A 21,540-nucleotide genomic window follows, 5' to 3' on the forward strand; every position below is an offset into this window, starting at 1 on the left:
AGTCAGCGGCTTTTTAATTGTGCAGTATTCTGTTGGTGTTATGTTGAATATATGCACCCATTTTCTATAAATATGTTGGTGCTAAACATGCTTGCAAGTTCAGTCTATTGAAGATGTTGCTGGAAGCAGGCAATTTTAAAAGTAGTTTTAATGACACGTTTAAAAATATATATAATAAAAACGTCCATATACAATCTTTCTGCGTATATATCTGATCTTATGATCTGTGGCTTATAGTCTGGTGCTGCTTATCTGTGACTATATACTGTGTCTGTGTGTGTATACATTTTTCTTCTTGCTCAATTTTTGCTGCTGTGGCTCATATACCGGTTCGACTTATAGTTAGAAAAGTACTCTGAGTGGAATTGGATCATCTATGCCAACCTGGTTGAATATTACTGTATTACAGCATACAGCATTGTGAAGTGTTTAAGTGTAAGTCAGCATGTTTTACACTTGAGTTGCACGAGACTCATTTTGGCCTAGAAGTGTTTTTCATACACATTTCCTGTAATTCTGACTATCATTAAGTTAGCAGAGGTTAGTGATAAGTAAGGACACTATGTAAGTTAAGGATAAGGACACTATGTAAGTTTAGACAGTTTTTCATTAAAAAGGAATAAATTAAATGATGATAAATTTCAAAAACTTGCAAATAAATGTGTTCTTAACGACCAAGAGTATGTTTTAAATATAATCATAGGTCCAGTTATCATTAAATTATATTACATGGGGGGTGGCACTTCTCCCTAGGCTACCATGTTTGTTATAGCTATGGACAATGGTAAATGCAGCACCTCCTGCTGTCCATAATGAACAACTGTCAAGTCTTACAGAGTGTCCCTTTAAGTACAAATTGTGGTTATGTAGCCTCCATATGAAAAAACCTCCATTTACTGCTCGGGATCCATGCACTATACTCTGATTCATAAGGCGTTTCCCCATTTTGTCACTTTTTTTGCTTGAGTTTTAAGCATTCTGACATCTGTTTGGAAATCCATGTTTATTTATGTCCTTTTAAGGATGTAAAACAAAATCACTTCAGCAAAACATTAGTTAAATTTCACATGTAGATTCCCTTCGAGGTTATTGCGTTAGTGTTAACATTTAAGCTGCTCCCATTGGCTTCTGTCCAAAGGGGGTGAAAAAAAATCAAGTGCGTTTGCTGACGTGCTCTTTTGAAACATCATTAAACACTTCCTCCGCTCTAATGTGGAGCTCGCCCGGCGGTGGCCTCCTCGTCAACCGGCCTGGGCCTCGCTTTTGAAAGCCCTCTTACGTATATCGCCACACAGCCTTTATTGTCCTGCAATGAGATTTACTCTTAAGCTCCAAAGAGAGAAGGGAAAGGGATGTGGGGGGGAGCTGAATGTGCTGCAGTGATAGCGTTTGCGCTGCCAGTCCAAAGCCTGCTGGTGTGGTCTGTTACTATAAGCTTGCTTATGTGTAATGGAGCGCAAGGTGCACAGGGACAAACACCGGCCGTGTTCTATATAAAAACCTCTTTCAAGCTCCACTTCCTTGTTTACAAGTTTGTTGCTGGGCTATCCGCCGCTTAATCGGCGCTGACAGCAAACTTTGGCCATTTTATTTGGATTATGTAAATTCCTGATACAATTCATCTGCATACTGTACAATTACACCATTATATTGCTAGTAAATAAATAAATAAATAAATAAATAAAAATATATATATAAATATATATATATGTATATATATATATATATATATATATATATATATATATATATATATATATATATATATATATATATATATACACAGTATATATATAAACTTCATAAAGACTTGCAAATAGCTGCATTTCAAATAGTTTAATGTTAACTGAGACATCAAAATTCAACATGAAATCCAGAGATTTCCTGCTACCGCTTCAAATATTGTAGAATGTACAATCAACCTGAGTCCCCACCTTTTGCCATTCATATAACATAATAAAAGCTTCTCATTTAATTAAGCATGTCCTTATTTCACACAGAGATTGTCATTCCATTCCTGCACCTAACCACCTTATCATTGGGGGTTTTTTAGTTGCATAGTTACACGTTTACTGATATTATTTATTTATTTATTCAGATTATCTACAATGACATCTTGCAGTCATGGTTTCACCATCAATTGGTACAAGTTTGTATAATATGCCATCACAGTCCACTGAAAAGCATAATTATCTTATTGTTGTGAATGTTATTGGTTTAATTTAAGTGACGCATCATTATATTATCAATATTATTGTTTTATTATGAGATTACTATTATTTCTAACTAATGTCAATGTGCTCGAGTCAAATTTATTTGTACAGCCCTGAATCACCAAAGTCATCTCAAAGGGCTTCACAGGTGAAGAGAAATCACAGATAGAATCACACAGAACATCATAAATATACACAAACAAAAGAGAACAACCTTTTGGTGTCATCCAGTCATTTGTGGAGCTCACGTTCACCTGTCATGATAAGAGTAGTTCCTCAAAGCAGCTGCATATGACTTTTATGACACTTGCATTAATGCTGCAGAATACATTAGGCCAGCATTAATGCAGAATTCAGGCACAGCCCTAATCCCGTCGGATATATCCAGACAGAAGTGACGGTTTCCCTTGCAGATTTGCATATAATGCAGAGGCCTTGTTACCAAGTGGGTTATCTGTCAGGATTACACAATGGAGCGTTTTCATGAGCTCCATCCAAACAAGGAAGTTGTTACATTTTGGGACATCTCCATAAATGCTTTTTCTCATGAGAATTATTTGTATAGACCTTTTTTGTGACACTGTGCATTTTTCTCTCTCTCTTTTTTTTTATTTACTTTTTTGCTTTCATGATTACCTTGGTACAGATTTCTAATGTGGGTGAAGGGCTTTAAATTTATGCCACTGAACCCCTTTTGGAGATCCGAGATAGGTTTCCCACCTACACCAGCTTTTTGTGTGTAAGTTCGTTGTAATACAACAAGACAAAGAATTTTTCTTGGTTGATCCTGATGTCAAGCATGTTATTGATTCTGCAAGGCAACCGACACGTGTAGATAAAGCGGCAACATTTAATTTGTACGTCTTTCTCCACACCACACTAATAATGTCATGTGAGCTGATAACCGGTTGTGGGAAATTTATTGCATGACTGCTGTTTGATTCATGTCAATTTCACAGACCGTGAGACGCTTCTGTCTTTTTGCGATAGCACCAACAGCTCTTCTGTTTTATCGAAATATGTACGGCAGTCTATCATATGTTGTGCTCCCGTATCCAGTCTTTAAATGACCCCCTTACGTGTGTTATTATCGAAGGTGGCTTCGTGCAACATCTGTTTTTCCGTCTGTTGGTACTCCAAAGCACTTTTTTTTTTTTTTGTTGCTACCAAAGCTGTGAGGTGGAAAAAGTCCAATAGCTTTACATCCATTCAACACAAACCTGATGATTCCATTAAGTTTGCATAGTAGCCTGAGAAGCGTATGCCCGGCACACAAGCAGTTGATGGGGTGGTAGTATGATTTACAAAGGTCGCCTGTTAGATGATTCCCAGATGCAGCACGGTGCTCTGTGGTTTACTTACGGTCTTGTTGTCTAACAAGCTCTGTGCACACATCTCTTTTCCACTTGTGACTGCAATGAGGAGGCTGATCCATAGTATGCTATATTTGACTTGTCAGCACGCAATTTAGTTAATTCATCCAGCGAGTAGTCTTCTGGGCTGATTATATAATCACTGATTTCAAGAAAAGCATTATGCGTGTGCTGATGTAAGCTCCAGAGAAGACTCGACTTTCTCTATGAGTGAATCAAATGTAATTTTTCTCCAAGAAAAGCCTCATTTTGAAATCTGTTGGAGACTGTTGGGCTCCCCGATCTCTTTTCTGTTAGAGAAAATTACTGTATTGTTACCTTATTTTATGTAGAGAAAGGCTCCATCTTTTTCTCTCAATATGCTTTTGTAGTACACAATAAGAATTAAAGTCAAGGACTAAATTGTGTCCATCCATCCATCCATCCATCCATCCATCCATCCATCCATCCAGTAGTTAACAACTCTAGCCGGGGTGGGTTCGCGGGGGCAGCAGCTTGAGTAGGGAAGCCCAGACTTCCCTCCCCCTGTCCCTGTTTGAAAAAGCAAAAGTAATTTAACGGGAAAATACAGTGTTTTTAAAATACCTGACCAAATAAACAAATTCTGTGGAAAATCTGACGAAAGTTAAATATACAATATATATATATATATATATATATATATATATATATATATATATATATATATATATATATATATACAATACAATTAAAAGTATATAATAAACCCAACAAACATTTTTTCTAAGTTATTCTTTCAATCTTATCTATCCATTCTTGCAATGTTTTTTTCAAGTTTGAACCACTTTCTAGTTCATTGCTTTCCTGTATTCTGCACTTATCTGAAAGATGTTTATCATGAGAAGAGACATTCTCTGATACTATAGCACCAAAATAAATTCAAAGGGAATATTAATTTGAAAGACTTCTTGCAGAATCCTTTAAATCAGTTTTAAAGTGAACAATGTTTATAACGTGCAGAAAATAACGAATCCAAGCTTTTGCATAGCCTGCTTGCTTACATGGGCTATATCATTGCTATTAACAATGTTTGAATGCTATTTCTTCACCAAAAACATCCCCAAAGCGTACCACTCCCATAACGTAAATCCAGACGAAAAAGACGCTCACATTCTCCTTCTCAAATGTTCAGAAATAAGAGCAGACCCAACACACCTTCAACATAGATTGAACATACCTGCATGTTTAGAAATAAAAGCAGCAACATAAAACTGACACACTTGGATTGTTGGAATACTGCACCAACACAACACTAACATGGCTGAGGGGGGTTCACGAGTGGAGCTTGCCCCCTGGCGGCGACTAAAATAGCAGTTCAAACTCAAAGTAATACTTTGATGTTGTCTTTATCGGTCTATATTTTTGAAATTGCAAAATAATTTGATTTAGTTTTTTTTTGGTTTTTTTTGCTCAGCCCTACTTCAAAGTTAGTTTATGCCTCCCAGGTGGTAGACAGCAATAATAATAATAATAATAATAATAATAATAATAATAATAATAATAATAATAAATATGATTTTAATAGTAATAAGTAAAAACTAATGAATTAAGAGTTCAAAAGTTTTAATATCTTTCTCATCTAAACGTTTGGTAAATTTATTCCCAAGTAATAATCACCAAAGAATTTCAAGTAATTTAGTCATGTTTGAATGTGTTTCATAGATTAAATATCAGAGGGTTAATCCCAATTGCTCTTTTACATTCAGATCAATTAGTCTAAAAGCCTTTTTTTAGATAGCAGATTGTTGGTAAAGAATCCAATTTCCTTCACAGTTTGGATGTGTTAGGTACAAATTGAAGGGTGTCATAGGCAGCTGATAAATAGGTGTCATTTACACCCCAAGAGCTAATTGCATACTTAGGCATGAGGTATTTGTGTGTGTTTGTCTTTTAATTGTCGTCGGAGCACAAACTTTGATGTCCCACCTTTAACCTGTAGGGACAATTGTCTGAATGAAAATTTTGTCTCGTCCACACAAAACAGAATCATTCATATTGCCAATGTGATGATTGGCGTGTATTAGTGTGTGCAGTTGTGTTTGTGTAGCACAAAACCTGACTCCTATCTTCATGGATGAATTTCGATTCCACTCGAGATCAAATCCATGCGTGTCCATCTATCGTCCCATAAGGAGGAGGGGCAGCTGCGTGGCCATATGCGAATGATTTGGCTCACTCGGAAAAGCTAAATTCTGATGACAGACGCATTGTTGGGCTTTCAGAGGACTACACACTCACGTACACACACGCGCACACACACACACACACACACACACTGGAAGAGGAAGTGTACATCAATCAATCACCTGGCTCTGTCTTGCTACATGTGGTGACCGTATGGTGCATACGCACACACGCACAGAGTGCATTGCCAGCAAGAGGATTTGGATCCATCCGCGGTTCCGTGTCAGAAAGCAACACATGTACCATAAAGAATCCCAATATTAGCCATGTGCTGTTTATTCCATACAACATGTTTGGAACAGGATGTTTAATCATCCCCACATTGACTCAGAGAGTGGTGGACAGAAGCTTTCCAGAGTAAATAAACATCTTAGCTTGCAAATATTTGAACTGTCTGATATTTTGTCATTGGTGCCTTAAAGTAAAGTGAAGCAAAACACTTGAAGGCTCTGCTTGGCAAAAACATTCATGTCCCATCTCTAAAACATTGTTGCTAAACAGTAGGAGCATTAAACAAACAATTTTGGATGATTCATCGTCTTTAGTAGGCGGGTGTCTTATGATTTTTAGAAAAGTAGCACATTCACCTGCAGTACTGCTATGATGTACTAACTACTTGTCCACCTTAATGCCTAATTAAAAAGTACATTTTCCACATTTACCTTTAATAAGGGTGCTTTTGTATGTTGCGCATGTGATAAATATATGAACAAACATTCACGTCCCTATTTCATAAATACCACATTTCCAGCGAGAAACAAACCTGAAAATGTAGCAGTGTTGTGCCCATTGGACCTGTCTGCTTTTGTCACTGGCGGGCCCCCGAAAACAGATGCCTCTTGGAAGATCTGCTTGTGGCTCCATCTGTAACAGCTCGGAGAGTCCAGAACGGCCCCGAGTGAAGCGAAGGCGCTTTTGTGAAAATGTTTTCGTACCGGCTGCTTCGAACCCCCGACTCCACCAAAAGTATGCTAAACTCTCCACTGTGTCAGGAACAAAAAGTGAGAAGATGGCGGCGTTGAAAGGAGAAGGTCCCGGTGGATTGTCGACAGCAGGAGAGTGCCAAAGATGACAGGAAAAAAGATAGAATTTTAGGTTTGCAGGAGAGAGAACATAATGGAGCTCTACTTGGTATAAGAACTAAATGGACATGAATGCCAAATGTGGTGCAATTTTTGCTTGATTTACACACAGCTTTCAAGTTTTTTTCTTTTGTTTTTTTGCTTTCAGACATAATTATTGGGGACAAACTGTGACAAATACAAAATGAAAACATTCACAAAGCGCATTAAGACGACACGTGGTAAATGGAAACGTGAGTTGGAGTCAGAGCTACAAATGTGTCAAATAACGCTAACCCTAACTGCATTTTTGACCTGATTAATTGGTGGAAGTCATAATATATCTTTCGGATGTATACGTGACTAAATTGAGGTTGAGTTCTAATTTTTACAAATATGGGACATCCAAGGCAGCTTGGTGTTGCAGTGGTTAGCACGTTAGCCTCATATTTCAGGGAGAATATGCAATGGATGGGACATCCATGTTGCACTTGACATTTCTCCCAATTCATCAGTGCTATGACAAACTCATCCCCAATTTCCAAGATGGCCACACCCAGATAATGAGATGATTTGTTCAGAAAGTAAATAGTGTTTTAGCTTGGGTGCCAGTGCGGCTGCAGGTTAGTATATGTGAATATGATTGATCATATTTCATGAAATACTGATAAATTTGACATTTTGGGATGAAATAAAATCTTGAGAAACTGCAATTTCTATAAAAAAAAAAATAAAACATTATCTACAAGTAATCATAGTCCCATAAATCACCAAAATGTAAATCCACCATATTTTTACTGTAGCCATAAAACTTTTAAATCACTCTCCTGCAAAAATCACAAAAATGTGGTTATCCCACTAGTTTTTTGGCAATGTTGCCTCATAAAACAAATTTACTTCTCTACACACTAAACAGTGCTATTTGTTTTTATTAAAAAGAATGATGGGATGGTTTGGAAGTCAGGAGCATATCCGTTGCATTTCAATATATTTCCAATGCTGGAATATTGATTGGATATATGGAACGAGTCGGAGCAAATTAAACCTGTAAGCTAACATACCACTGTGTTCTCAAATGTGTCGGATGCATACATGAATTAAAAAAAAATGTCCATGTAAAAAAAAAAAAAAAAAATGAGACTGGAGATTGATGGACTGGCATAAAAAAAATGAATAAAGTTTGTGTTGTGGATGAGGTAGCCTCATCGTATAGGTGGCGACCTGGAGGACCCCATACTTAATGGGATGGAGAAACGCAGTGATTGGCTCATTACTGTGATGAAGCATGTTGCCACACCGATCGGCCTGTTCACCTTGCACTCCAATTTTTGACGCACTGCGCTTGTGTACTAATATTGTTAATGACTTACCTGCGAAACACTTAGAAAACTCCTCTTCCATTGCTACTCTTTTCTTTTATCAATTTAAATAAAACGTTTGCCCTCTGATCTTGATTTTATGTTTACTGTCTTCCAGCGGCGGCGAGGCAGCGGGGTCTTTTGCGCCAATTGTCTGACTACCAAGACGTCACTGTGGAGAAAGAATGCCAATGGCGGCTACGTCTGCAACGCTTGCGGCCTCTATCAGAAGCTGCACTCTGTAAGTGAACTTCCAACGTTTTCACTTTCAATAAATTAAATGGGTTCTTAATTTTTTGGTTCAAGGACATCCCCATAAAACTTACACGATTTAAAAAATTAGTGGTGTAGACTACGGCGGAAGTAATTTGAAAAATAATCTAATTACATTTTTTCTTTTCTTCAAGGTTATTTTGTATTAATCAAGCAAAGGACAAAAAAAAATACAGCTAGTGTGCTACATTAATAGATTAATTGCAGTCATAGTCATTATTTAACTTGCCTTAATCTTTGTTTCAATTTGTATAGTTATGCTTTCTGTATGATGATTAATTGTGATTAATTGTTGATTAATTAGTTTATTGTGTTTTTGCTTGGTTGGAAAACAAAGGTCAATCACAGCTTGCAGTGGACACTGATTGGCAGCCAAAGTGTTGGGCATAACCTGATAGGCTACTGTGAATAGAAAGACAAGTTTGTGATCAGAAGGAAGACATGAAAATGGAAGAGCTTGTGAAATTTCTCGGTCCAGTAAATGTAACTTTTTTTAAAAAAACGCCCTAGCAGCATATCTGATGGTGTAAAGTGTGATATGCCTTCTTTGTAAGGAGGAGCTTGCCTACCACTAAAGCAGCTCAATTTTAGCCTACGCATAAATGCAAAGCACCCTGCTGCGACTGCCCACTCAGCTAATCATAGCAAGCCATAGTAAAGCCGTCAATCAGTTTAGATATTTTTTTTTACATTTAAAACTGTCTACTCAGGATTTTAGCTTGTCAAACGTAAATATTGGCCGATCTCTGCAATTCTGAAAGCTTCGTAGTTACTTTTCTATCAAATCAATTGAAACAACTACTTTGACTTTGAAAAACAAACATCAACATTTTTTTTGGTGAATTTTCCGAAGCATTAACTCAATGCGAGTGTCCCATTTATAATAGAGATGGAAATCAATACTTTGTATCCAATTTCTTTCCGATTATTTCCATTATTATTCGACATATTGATGATCAAAATAATTGTTAGGTAACTGAATTAGGAATTCTTATGAAATTGTATCTTTTCCAGTTGTTAACTTACTGAACATTTTTGACTAGGTTATTTAAGAATCCGAACTGACAACTTTATAAATTTCTACCAAACAAGGGCGGCGTAAACATGAGTCATCAAGTCATCAAACCGATTACAACAATGCTGCCACCAAATCTGTGGCTTTATTACTTCAAATGTTCACAAAACATGAATTCTACTTCATCACAACGTTGATTCGAATTTGAATAATTGTTCATCCCAAGTGGAAACATCTCTGCGCTTCGTGTTGGAAAGAGGCTTTAGTTGTCCGAGGCTCCAGAAGACTGCGCATCTGTTCAGCCTTAGCATACCAAATAAACGCTGCAAATTGTGCTCTCTTAAGATCCGTTGCGCTGCGACTCCTGCTGCGGAAACATAATATTGTGCAAAGTATATTTGATTTGGCTGCCGGGGAGTCGCAGACCTCAAGTCAGCTTCCTCGGGAGCGCGAAGCATTGTGGCGTGATCGGAGCCGACCAGCCGTCTCCAGCCTGGGGAAAGACGATGGAAATCCCAAACTTAATTAGACGGCATGAATTACAGATGAGATAACGACACTCTGGTTCCGGAATCAGCCGGCTTTCCAGCGTGGATCACCTCAGACGTGCTCTTGTGGAGTTTGGAGTCATTTCACACATCAGTGCATGTTTGCATATTGACTTTTTAAGATGGCCTTGTTCATCCGCAAGGTGCTTCCAGTGTAATAAATCACATTGTTGATTTAATAAAAGTGCCGCCTGCTTGACAATTACTGAATGTAGCTCAAACCGTGGGCCGGGAAATCCAAAATGGGTCACAAAGGGATTTTTATTGGGTCACTGACTGTCAGTTAAACCCTAGTGACCATAAGCCTGTAATTACTAGAATTTAAATTACATTATCCTGAATATAGGAGTCTTTAAAGCTGCCATTCAAATGTACAATTCAAATTCACCAATCAGAATAAACAAGTCGCCTCAATTAAGACCTTAAAGGTAAGACTTGAGCCCATTTTAATTAGCTCTCGTGCCACGTAGAGAATCTAGAATTTTTTGAAATGTCCCTCGCAGATGCGAGGTTCAAAACGCCACCACCGTCGTGCTGTTCAGTCCCCTCCCTCCCGGCTTGCCGCTCGCCACCGCGGCCATATTTTACATGGCACGATAAAAATTTTATTTGCTCGACACACATTATTAGCGAGTATCGCAGCTAGTAAAAACGCTGGCGTGAAGAGTACAAAAAGGAGAGTTATGAATATGGAGTCGCGGGTGCGAGAGGGAGTGTGACACCCTTTGCCTTCACTCCCTTGACCTTTAGTCACCTCAGTTTGCTCACTTTTGAAATTCTATTGATGGCACTTTCTGCTTTTTTGATTTTGATCACTCAAACTCAAACAAGCTTGATTTGGGCCTACATATGGATTCATTAAAGTTCCGTTGGGTTCATGGATTTTGTTAATTGGTGAATTTTAGCGTAAACGTATGGCCGTCAATTGAGTGGGGATGTACACTGGGATGTTTACCCCCTGATCTAAGCTGCTCAGGAGGTATTGTATTAGTTCATACTGCATTTTATTATTAATTAGGAAAAGTGAAATTTGCAATAATAAGCATTACGTATTGAGACGGCTAATCCCAGGCCAAGATCGGGATCGGCCTTTTTATGAAATCTAATGGCATTTTAAAACTTTTGTCTTTTTTTTTTTTATTATCAAAACAAAGATAAGTGAGTGTTAAACAGTTCTGTTTTTTTACCATTTCGGAGAAATGTCGTTTCTGTGAAAAACACAACAACGAGCTATTTGTCTGAGTTCTAATTTAATCTTTTCATTAAATTGAAGCCCCAAGAAGTAGTCTAAACTTTTGGTTAGAATTTTTCAACAGAGATGACTACATTTGTTGTTTTTTGTTTTGTTTCTGTTTTTTTCCACATTTTTCTTAAAGGCATTTCAACAAAGTTGAATGTTTATTTTTTAATTTTTTTGTAGCACATCACTTGAGGAATGCAATTGTTTTCAATCAATTTGGACCAGTGCTTCTCAATTATATTTTGCCGAGCCTCCCGTCCCCCAGAAAGAGAAAACTTTTCATGCCCCCCCCCACTTGCCGCGCTGACTATAAATAAGATCATTACGAATAAAAATTTTATGAGTATACCTAAACCTTTTAACAAAAGAAAAAAGCAATATAAATCATCTCTCAACAACTGTTAAATTATTTTTACAGCGTTTATATGAGTTACAGCTTAGTCTAAAATGAAAAAAAAATAACCAAGTGCATTAAAGTGCCTGAAATTAAAAAAATAAATAAACAAACTTATTTTATTGCAATTCACTTCACATGACAAAAACAAAACCTTTCCTCAGGGGGCATCCGCGCCCCCAGAGGGGCCCGCCCCATTATTTGAGAAGCACTGCACTAGACTAACAATATACCTTATCAGATGTAAGCACTCCACCTTGTGGCTAGGGTAGGAAATGTTTCTTAATTCTATGTGTGAATATCTGTTGCATTTTTTTGCCCACAGTTAAGAAATCCAGGTTGAACTCTGTTATTGTTATTGAATGCTGTCAATAGTCCATAAGTGTGGTCTAACTTGTTTGTTGGGTAAAGATAGTTTGAAGTTTCATCCTTACGGTGTGTTTTTTTTTTTTTCTTTTGCAGACGCCCAGACCTCTAAATATCATCAAGCAGAACAACGGGGAACAAATCATCCGCCGGCGCACCCGCAAGCGCCTCAACCCAGACACGTTGCCGGCCGAAAACTCCGCCCCGAAACAGCAGCGCGCCACCGCCGAGGAGCGTGTGAACGGCGACGAGTCTGACCGGAGCTGCGCATCAGTCAAAAGCCAACAACAGCAGCCGTCGCCGCGTTCGCGGTCACCGCGCTCCACGCAAGCCTTCCTGGCCAACCAGACTCTGGAGATCCACCGCCGCATGCCACCGCTTTTGCTCCCTTCACACCCCGCCTCCTCCGAGGTGGCGGACGTGCTGGCAAAAGTAGAGGCGGGAAAAGTCGGCTCCGGCGGCAGCTCGGAAAGAGGAAGTCCCATTGAGAAGTACATGCGCCCGTCCAAACCATCCAGTTATTCTCCTCCGGGGTCGCCCATCGAGAAGTACCAGTATCCCCTATTCCCCGTGCCGCTTCCCCTCACGCTCTCGCCGGACTTGACGCCCGAGTCCGATTGGCTGCGCTTCTGGACCAAGTACAAGATGGCCGCCGCCTCCGGCATGGGCAGCCTGGGTGGAGCGGCGGGTCTAGCCAACAACGCGCACTACTTGGGTGCCATGGTTGCGCCGGTGCAGCACCACCCGCAGAGCTACGCGGTGCCTTACTGCGCCTCGCCGTACTCACCCCTCCCACCGCCGCCCGCCTCGGCCCAATACCCACCCCCACCTCTCCACCCTCAAACGGCGTCATCATCCATGGAGAGCGACGCACCGTTGGACCTCGCTATACGGCAACGGAACGCCACCAATTTCTCTGAGAAGAAGAAGCAGGAGTCGCCTTCTTCTGAAAGCCTGAAAGTTGAGGATGAGGAAAGCGGCGTCCGTAAAGAGGTGGAAGTCGAGAACCTGTCCACCCGCGCCACCGCGGACGTCGCCACGCAAGACGAGCCCAGCAACCGCTGCCTGCACTGCGGGATCTACTTCCTGGATGAGGTCATGCACGCGCTTCACATGAGTTGCCACGGCGACCAGGGACCTTTCCAGTGCGGCTTCTGCCTGCAAGTTTGCGCCGACCGCTACGACTTCACCACGCACATACAACGCGGCTTACACCGATACGTGGACAAAAAGACACCGGCGAAGGAACAGAACGACGCCAACCCTACGCCGAAGCATCTAGATTCGGAACCCGAACATCATGATTTGGAACTCGAGCATCCCGATTTGACGCCTAAAAATCAGGATTCTCCGGCAGAAGTGAGAGCAGATGATAAAAACGGAGGCGGTGACGTCCATGGCGAGGCAATAAAAGACATTTCCTGCAATGACGCCACAGACGGAAGTGAAGAAGATAGCAAGATGGTGTCCGAAGGCAGCAAGATGGCCTCCAACAGTAGCAAAGAGTCAGACAAGGCGGACGCAGAGGGCCATTGATGAGAGAGATCATCGCACATGCACCCGAAGGCGCGTAATATCGCACCTCGAAAATTAAAAAAAAAAAAAAAAAAAAAAAAAAAAGCATCCCAATGCTGGAAAATAAATAACCCCGCAAAGTGCTGCTGGGATGGGAGATAAGTCATGGACGAATGAGGACTCGACAGAAACGGTTTTGTTGGTGTCAGAGCTGCTTCACAGCTGATACATCGGTACAACCGGCTTGTGTTCTTCACCTCTGCTGCGCATAAACCAAATCTGATTTGGACTCAGTGGAAATGGGTCCAAAGCGGGTAAGCGCGTCTTCTGCTGTTAGGTTGAACTAACTTCTAAAACCAAGTGTGGACGCCGCATCCCAAAACCCGTCGACACGGTGCCAATCCGGAACCGAAGTGTTCTCCATGTCCCGTGCGGGCAGAACCAAGTGACTTTATTTTGTACTTCCCTCCGTGCCATGATACTAGTTACGTGCCTGGCTGCCTTTGCCTGCCTGAAAATAGAACAAAACAACAATCTATTAACCTGCTTAACATTTGTATCCAACAATAATAATAGTAATATTAATAATAATAATATTGTTCTATTACAAAAACATGCAATTTCATACACTTTTCTTATGTTATTTTGTAAAGGCAAATATTTTTTTCAGGACTTGGTACTACAAATTAGTGTTCTTTCTTTTGTTTAAGTTGTTATGGAAATGGTACATGGAAAATGTGCTTTTGAGCGTGTGTGTGCGTGTGTGTGAGGGTCAAGGGCGCGTCCGTCCCCGATCATGGATGTAAACAAAATGAAGGTTTGCTATTTCAGTCCTCAGGGGTCACGCGTGTTGCACACCAGCCCGCCTGCTTTTCGTGTTTGTTATTGGATTGTTTTTATCATGATTTTTGAACATGTACATTATGTAGCCGACGTCGATATGTTCTCACGTACAAGGGGGTCCTCGATTTACGACGCGTTCCGTCGCTTTGGCGTGGAAGTCACTCAACCTCTTCCTCTCACAGTATTATGTATTCAGTCTTGGATAATTCTGCTTTTTTTACATATTTCTTATGCAATCGGAAATATTCCAACTGACAATTTTGTTTTTACCAAAGGAAAACAATTAGAAGAAGTAAGAAATGTAATTAATATTAAAAATTTAATTTATTTAATTGCAAAATTGAATTTAATCATGTAAATCATAGTTTTTCTTCTAAAATGATTCATTCAGAAGTACAATTTCTTTTAAATTGTTGACTCATAAAAATTCGACATGCACATAAAATTTTTTGTAAAATTACAAAGATCAAAAAATGGACTTTTTAATCTGGAACTATTACTATAATATTAATATATGACTCACTGTGTGAAATGATACAATTTTACAGCAAAGTTAGGTCTTAATTACACTCTTTCTTTCATCACTAGCCTATGCTAGCACATTTGTAAGGTCATACTTGGAGTCAAAAGATGAAAAACGGAAAAATAGAACACGAATGAAAAAAATACTTTGTGCCTACCATGCAAATAAGATAATTGCACACTATTGTAACGCATCATATGGGGACTATCGTAAACCAAGGACCCTCTAACTAGTCCATGTTCTCATCTTGATTTTTTTTCTTTTTTTTTTTTTAAAGGTCAACTTAAAAGTGTTTAACGTTTGGGTTCTAATCAGTAGTCCCGCACGCTACAGGTTACCTCCTCAGTAGTGTTACTGATACGTTTTACTGTGTAAGCACTTCGCAGGAAATAGCACCATCCCACCTGCTTTATTTTTTTTTCTTGCATTTATTAGTCTTGTCTCGGTTATTTATCTGCAGAATATTTTTCTACTTCTCAACTGTTTACATTCAATGTCGTGACATAACCAGGTTGGGGGGGGGTAAAAAACGGTTCACCTGCCTTTGCTGCCTTAGTTTAAAAAAAGAAATTGAAAAAAAAAAAACACTATAAGGACTAAAATGAAGGAAAAAGAAGCCTTAGAATGCTATTTTTCTACCAGTGTAGTGCCTGCTCATGCTTTTAATTTTCCTACTTATGTGCCTCTCTTTTGTCTGGATTTTCACTTTCCAATTGAATGCCTGTATCAAGTGACACAACAAGACTATCAATATTCACTGAACACATGAATCGACCTGCGATGCCCAAATTGCACATTGACAAGTCAACAAGCAAGTCAGAAAGCTCTATTTACTGTAACAGCTAAATGCTGATTGACCTTGTTTGAAACAGACTAATTACCCAGAACATAACATGGGAGTAAACAATCCTTCATGAATAGAACATAAATACACATTCGATATTGCACTCTTATCCCCCATTGTTTTCAGTGAGGTTAACCTCCACATTTCTCTACATTGTTTTGTTTATTTAACGGATGCACTTCTATTGTAGCGGCTTTCATTTTCTCGATTTCGAAAGACGTTTCGGTTCACATGGGCTGTTGATTTTTGCTAATGTGCATAATATTAATCTCTAACCTTTTGTTAAATTGCACCTTTTGGCTGTAGGCCTGTTGGAAACCAGGAAGCATAACTTTTTGAATGCCTTAATATCCCCAACCTTTTTACGCACTACGGACCGGTCAACGATTGAAATAATAATATACAGATAACTCACAAAATATACTGTAGAATGCGCATAGAATGTATGGGAGCCCTGAGCTTGTTTTTCTGGAACAAGCTGGCCCATCTCCAAGTGACTGGAGACAATGACACTCCAAGCGTGTTGCTTAAAGCCGGTCAACTTCGTAGTTTTGTTTCTTTGGGGTCATTGCAGAAAAGCCCGCTTCATGCAGATAGGATGTCAAAAATCCCCAAAACTTTAGTAAGTTCACAGCCGTGCTAGATACACCTGATTTCGCTAAAAAGTAGCACTCTGGCTCATTATTGCGATAAATCGTTATTTCAAGTAGTACTACTGCTATTGCGTGTTTAAAGCTCGGGTGAATAAAATATCTTTCATACTCAGATAATATATAAAATGGAAATTAGTGTTTTGGGTGTGGCCTAAAATAATATTTATATCATTTGATCCACGGACCGGTACAGGGCCGCAGACCTGTGATTGGGGCCCCCTGCACGAATGTATTCACATGTCAAAATTCAGATTCTAAATTGAAGATATTTGTTTGCATGTGTTTTTACTGTCATGCCTTATACCCCGACTGAGCAAAAAAAAAAAAGGCAGTTGTGTCACTTGATCAGTGTTAATCCACTCAAAATCGAACGGTACATCTACAGAAAAAAAAAAAAAAAAAAGCCAAGCCTTCATTCATTTTATGCCGGAAAGTAACATTACAGAATAGCTTCTTTTCTTTGGATGCATTTTCGCAATCCAGAGGCTAGAGTTGACTTTGGGAGTTGCACTGACTTTTTTCCCGGAAATCCGCAGGCTTGATGTTCTGATCTCCCTGTCATTCATAGTTTTGCCTCATTAGACATGATGGCAAACAACCGGCGGAGCCCAAAACGTGTCTCGGAACCAATCGGCCACTTGCCCACCGAACGCGCAGCCAAGATGGCGCCCGTATTTTCATCAATCACAAGTAAGCGGTCGTGAAGCTGACATCTGTTCAGCTAAACCATTTTGTTCGCTCAGCTAAAAGCCATATGTGGTGCGCATACATATTTAGCCGGATCTCACAGTAATTTAGTAGGAAATTGTACTTTTAAACAAAATTTCAGCGTGTTAGCGCATATTGGTCGCTTTTTTTCCCCTAACATTAGTCCAAATTTTGTTGTTCACAATTTTCATTACTTAAAAGCATTTTTTTTACAGTCAGGGATGTTGCTGACTAAAATGAATTCACCACAACTAAAAATTCTTCCATATCTCCTTGTTAGCTTGCAGAGTTTATACGTACAGTATATTTTTTTTAATCATGCTGCTCCATTTCCACTGAAGTTCTCAGAAGTCTCTCGGCCAATTAAAAACTAGGAACAATTCCTCCTGTAAAATTGGCACTCTTAATAGGGAAAAAAAAAATCAAAAGACATTGCTTTTGTAATAGTGCACTGATTTGTTTTAAAAGTGAGGACAACGCATGAACCAGAACATGGACCTTAAGCTGGATTTCTAAAGTAAGGAATAATTGCTCAAACAGCTGTTTTACTTTTCGTACGAAATCCTACTAAATTGTAAATAAAGCAAAGAACAAGTCAAGATTGCACTGTGCTCACTGCTTGGAAGTCAAATGGTCAAAAACGAACAAAAATAGCTTGTATTCCAAAGTATGCCTTTAATATTGCAAAAAATATAAAAATGCAAAATCCAATCCTGTAGATGTTTTTTTTTCTTAACTCCAATAAGGAAAAGAAAAAAGTGTATTTTTTTTTGTTTTTGTTTTTATTTTGCGGGCGGTCAAAATGGTCATGTTTACATTTTGGAAATGTAGCAAAGAAATGAAGTGATGGGGAAAAGACTGGATGGCTTCTTTTTGGAAACAGATGTCAGACCGTGCCTTCGGTCCAAAAAGACTTGCCCTCGGGATTTGCGTCCGATCTCAAATGACTTGAATCAATTGCAAAGGTTTAGAACTATGTTGGAATTACATCATTTCTCCTTTTGAATCCGTTTTGGTAAAATTCACATGAATGGCATTTCACGACAACGTTTACATCAAGGCCTTTGGAGTGTTTTTAGCTTTGTGCGTTTATATTAAATTAAAAAAGAAAAAAAAGTCGCGATGTAGCATTTCATCGTGAAGGGACGACACAAATGTAGCTTAGCATGCAGCCAACGGTACCATCGTGTTCAAGAAGGGAGCTTAAAAAAGGCCAGTTTGGTCCAAACCGTGCATGGGTAAATGTACATTTAATTAAAAGTGTAGGATTTTGCTTGATTCCTTTTTTTTTTTTAATATAAAACGGGACTGTTCTGTTTTTAAGGTAGTTTTCTGTCGTGTCTTATTTTATTCTGTTATCTTTCTGTACGCTTTTTGTTAGGTTTGCAAAAACGGTATTTTAAGTACATTGGGGGAGTTCGTCAGCCAAGAAAAAGTTTGTTACGCAGCTAAACTTGAAAAAAAATGATAATTATAATAATTAATAAAAGTAACAAATATAATGATGTCTTGTCTCTGATTTTCTTGTCTTCTACTTTTCATATTTGCTTCCCTATAATGTAGCAAGCCAAGCTTCAATACTCTAATGCTACATGCTAAGCTAATTTCCACAGCCTGAACTGTTTTAATAACAATGTTGTTTGTTGGCTTGCCAGATTACTTGCTGGTTTGCAGTATGAATGGATGGGGATTTTTTTTATTTTCATTCAGGGTGAATAAAAAACAAAGTTGACATTTTTTGCTCATGCTACTGTCTGAGAAATCTATAAAAAAAAAAAAAAAAAAAAAAACTGAGACAAGCCCAAATGCTAGACTCTAAAAAAGAAAATTCAGACCAGCCAAGATTGACTTTTTTCTGCTCTTGAGGGACAGCTGAGTTCACACTTCCATGTACATGCTTTGCTAAGTGGTAAGTAAGTGCACAAGTAACAAAAATAAACACCTGAGATGTGCAGCAAAATGTTTTGGAGAATCAATGCACATTTGTGGATGAAACTCAAGAGGGCAGCACTGAGCAGGGCAGTGCCAAGGCACCTGTATTTTCAGGGGAAGAAAACAACTCAGCCAGGTGTAATTAATTACGTGGAAGAATGGAGACAAATTTTTTGCGTTGCAGAAATGACTGGCAGTTTCAAATAAAAAGAAGGGTAAGTTTAATATGTCTAGGAATTGTTTTCTTTCATGACTGTTTTTCAAATTGGGAATATTTCAATTTAACCAAATTATCTGTTTTCAACACAGGACACATTTTGACTGCAAGATTTGTTAAACAACAACAAAAACTCATCTTTAAACAACGAAAGTAATACATGTGGCAATGTCAACTTTCAACTAACCGTGTTTTTGAATTGTTAATTTAAATAACATACAAGCTGGTAACTGTGTTATCCACCCTGACGCCCCCGTGTGGCGTTTCACTATACTATCGAAAATAATGACACGTATCATCTCCCAGTTAATGCATCATGTAAAGTTATTTCATACTTTGAAAAAAAAAAACATTCCGAGTATTTCCATGAAGGTCAAATTGTCAAGGAAAAATTTGCTAAGCTAACTTAAAAAAATGTATAGTGCTCAATAGGTACGTTTGCTTTTAAGGTTTATGTTGCTGGAAGGCTTTACAAATGGATTACTGGATCTTCACTGCAAATGCAAGTGGCTCTTTTCTAAACGTATGTTGGAAAAGTTACGAATATTTTCAAGGCTAGGGAAATATCTGCAAATATGGTCTTGAATATGCTAAACTACCTTGTATTAAATGTTGACAATCAGCATAGCTGGAACCATCTTTATCCTGTTTAGCATTATCAATTTATCTGTGTGTTTATTATCTGAACATTGATTAGATTTTATTAACTCGGAGCCTTGAGTGAAATTAAGAGGCAGCAGGGTATCATTTCTGTGCGCGAGTGTGTGTACGTGCGCGTGCGTGTGATGATTTAGCACAGATAGAGGATGTCAGACTTGAATACTAAGCGGCCCGCCGTCTTTGCGCAGAGGTCATCACAGACCGATGATTGTGCATGTAATTATGATCAGGCAGCAAATTAAAGAACAACAAATAAAAATTATGCCCCTTTAAAAAAAAAAAAACAAAACTCAGTCATGCTTCGACACCTGCAAATGGCTTAAGGTTGTAACATATATCTAAAAACTTTAAAGTCACATTTTGGAGTTTTTTATATACATTGTACATGGAACCAGTCAAAGGTTTGGAAACCTTTTTCGTTGTTTAAAAATATCCATGATTGCTGAATCCATGATGCTGAATCCATAAACATTGGCTAGAAATGTGGATGGAATTGTTTGGTAAATGCAAAGAACATTGTTTTATAATTTGGAATCTTTATATTTACATTTAACCCCTCAAGATGTTCAGTAGCATCGGCCCTGTCCATACGTATATATTTTTGGAGGGGAAAACTACGCCCCCTTTAATGTACAAATATTGTAAAAATGAGACAATAACAAAAGTAACTGCTGTATATTTATATATTTATGAAATTGAAACCGGAATATTGCATGTCATAATTAGGATATTATGACTTTTGAAGACTTTTGCACAATGGGAGTCCAGGTTAAGCCAATCAACAAAGTTATTTAAAGGCTTGCAAATGTCGTAAGATGGTCGCTAGCGCCACCTGGTGGTTTGGGGGTGTCAACATGAAAATTTATAGTGCACCCAGTTTGGAGTTGCCGTTGATTAATGCAGAAATCGTGAAAAAAGCGTGATAAAACATTGGGTGTTCAATATGTCCAAAAATGGCAATATTTCCAATTTTTTAATGGCAGTAAATGAGCCTGACATGGGCTAAATTTTAAACCTATGGCGTGTACTTCTCAAACTCCTGTTTGCAAAGCATTTAGAAGGAACCGCTTATTGAAAGTTGTCATGTTTTGAAACTCTGCAATAATTTAGCCTCCTAGTGTTTTTTTTTGTTTGTTTTTTTTTATGTTTTTCTTTTGATACTATACATCAACAACATTGAAAAGCCAGAGTTGAGTCAAAATTTCCCTCAAGTAGCTTAAATTTAAAGTTTGAGACCATGTGCATTCGGAGGTGTTTTCCAAATTTTGAACTGGCACTGTTACAGCAAATTAAATCTGATCAATGCTTTGTGATTTTCGTAATATGGATTCAGTGAATTACATCCACTTTCTCTAAATATGACTTGCCATTTTAATAAATGCATTACTATATTATATAACGGGCTACAAAATTGAATCCAGTTTTGTACAATTGCATTTTGAGGCAATTGGGTTCCATTAGTTCCATATTTTTTTTAAATGACAAAAGACGAAATAAATATTTGAAAAATGATAATACATGATTTATTTGTGCATTTACTTTGAGCAAACTGTCCCAAATGTTCGTAAGTGCTCCGAGAATGCTGCAGAGGGCGAACCC

The 21,540-nt window shown here is 38.5% G+C and overlaps 1 protein-coding gene across 3 annotated transcripts in view; it reads left to right on the plus strand.

Annotated features, from left to right (window-relative positions):
* The window catches only part of trps1 (trichorhinophalangeal syndrome I), an 89,321-nt gene extending 75,641 nt beyond the window's left edge, over positions 1-13,680 (plus strand). For all 3 annotated transcript variants that reach the window (XM_088405441.1, XM_088405442.1, XM_088405443.1), the window contains 2 exons: positions 8,329-8,451; positions 12,143-13,680. In XM_088405441.1, coding sequence (XP_088261567.1) covers positions 8,329-8,451; positions 12,143-13,582 — 1,563 coding nt within the window. In that variant the 3' untranslated portion in view covers positions 13,583-13,680. The remainder of the gene's footprint in view (positions 1-8,328; positions 8,452-12,142) is intronic.
* The last annotated feature ends 7,860 nt before the right edge of the window (positions 13,681-21,540 follow it).

Source organism: Hippichthys cyanospilos, chromosome 21, assembly GCF_059441005.1.
Source record: "Hippichthys cyanospilos isolate Australia breed blue-spotted pipefish chromosome 21, RoL_Hcya_1.0, whole genome shotgun sequence".
Classification (NCBI taxonomy): domain Eukaryota; kingdom Metazoa; phylum Chordata; class Actinopteri; order Syngnathiformes; family Syngnathidae; genus Hippichthys; species Hippichthys cyanospilos.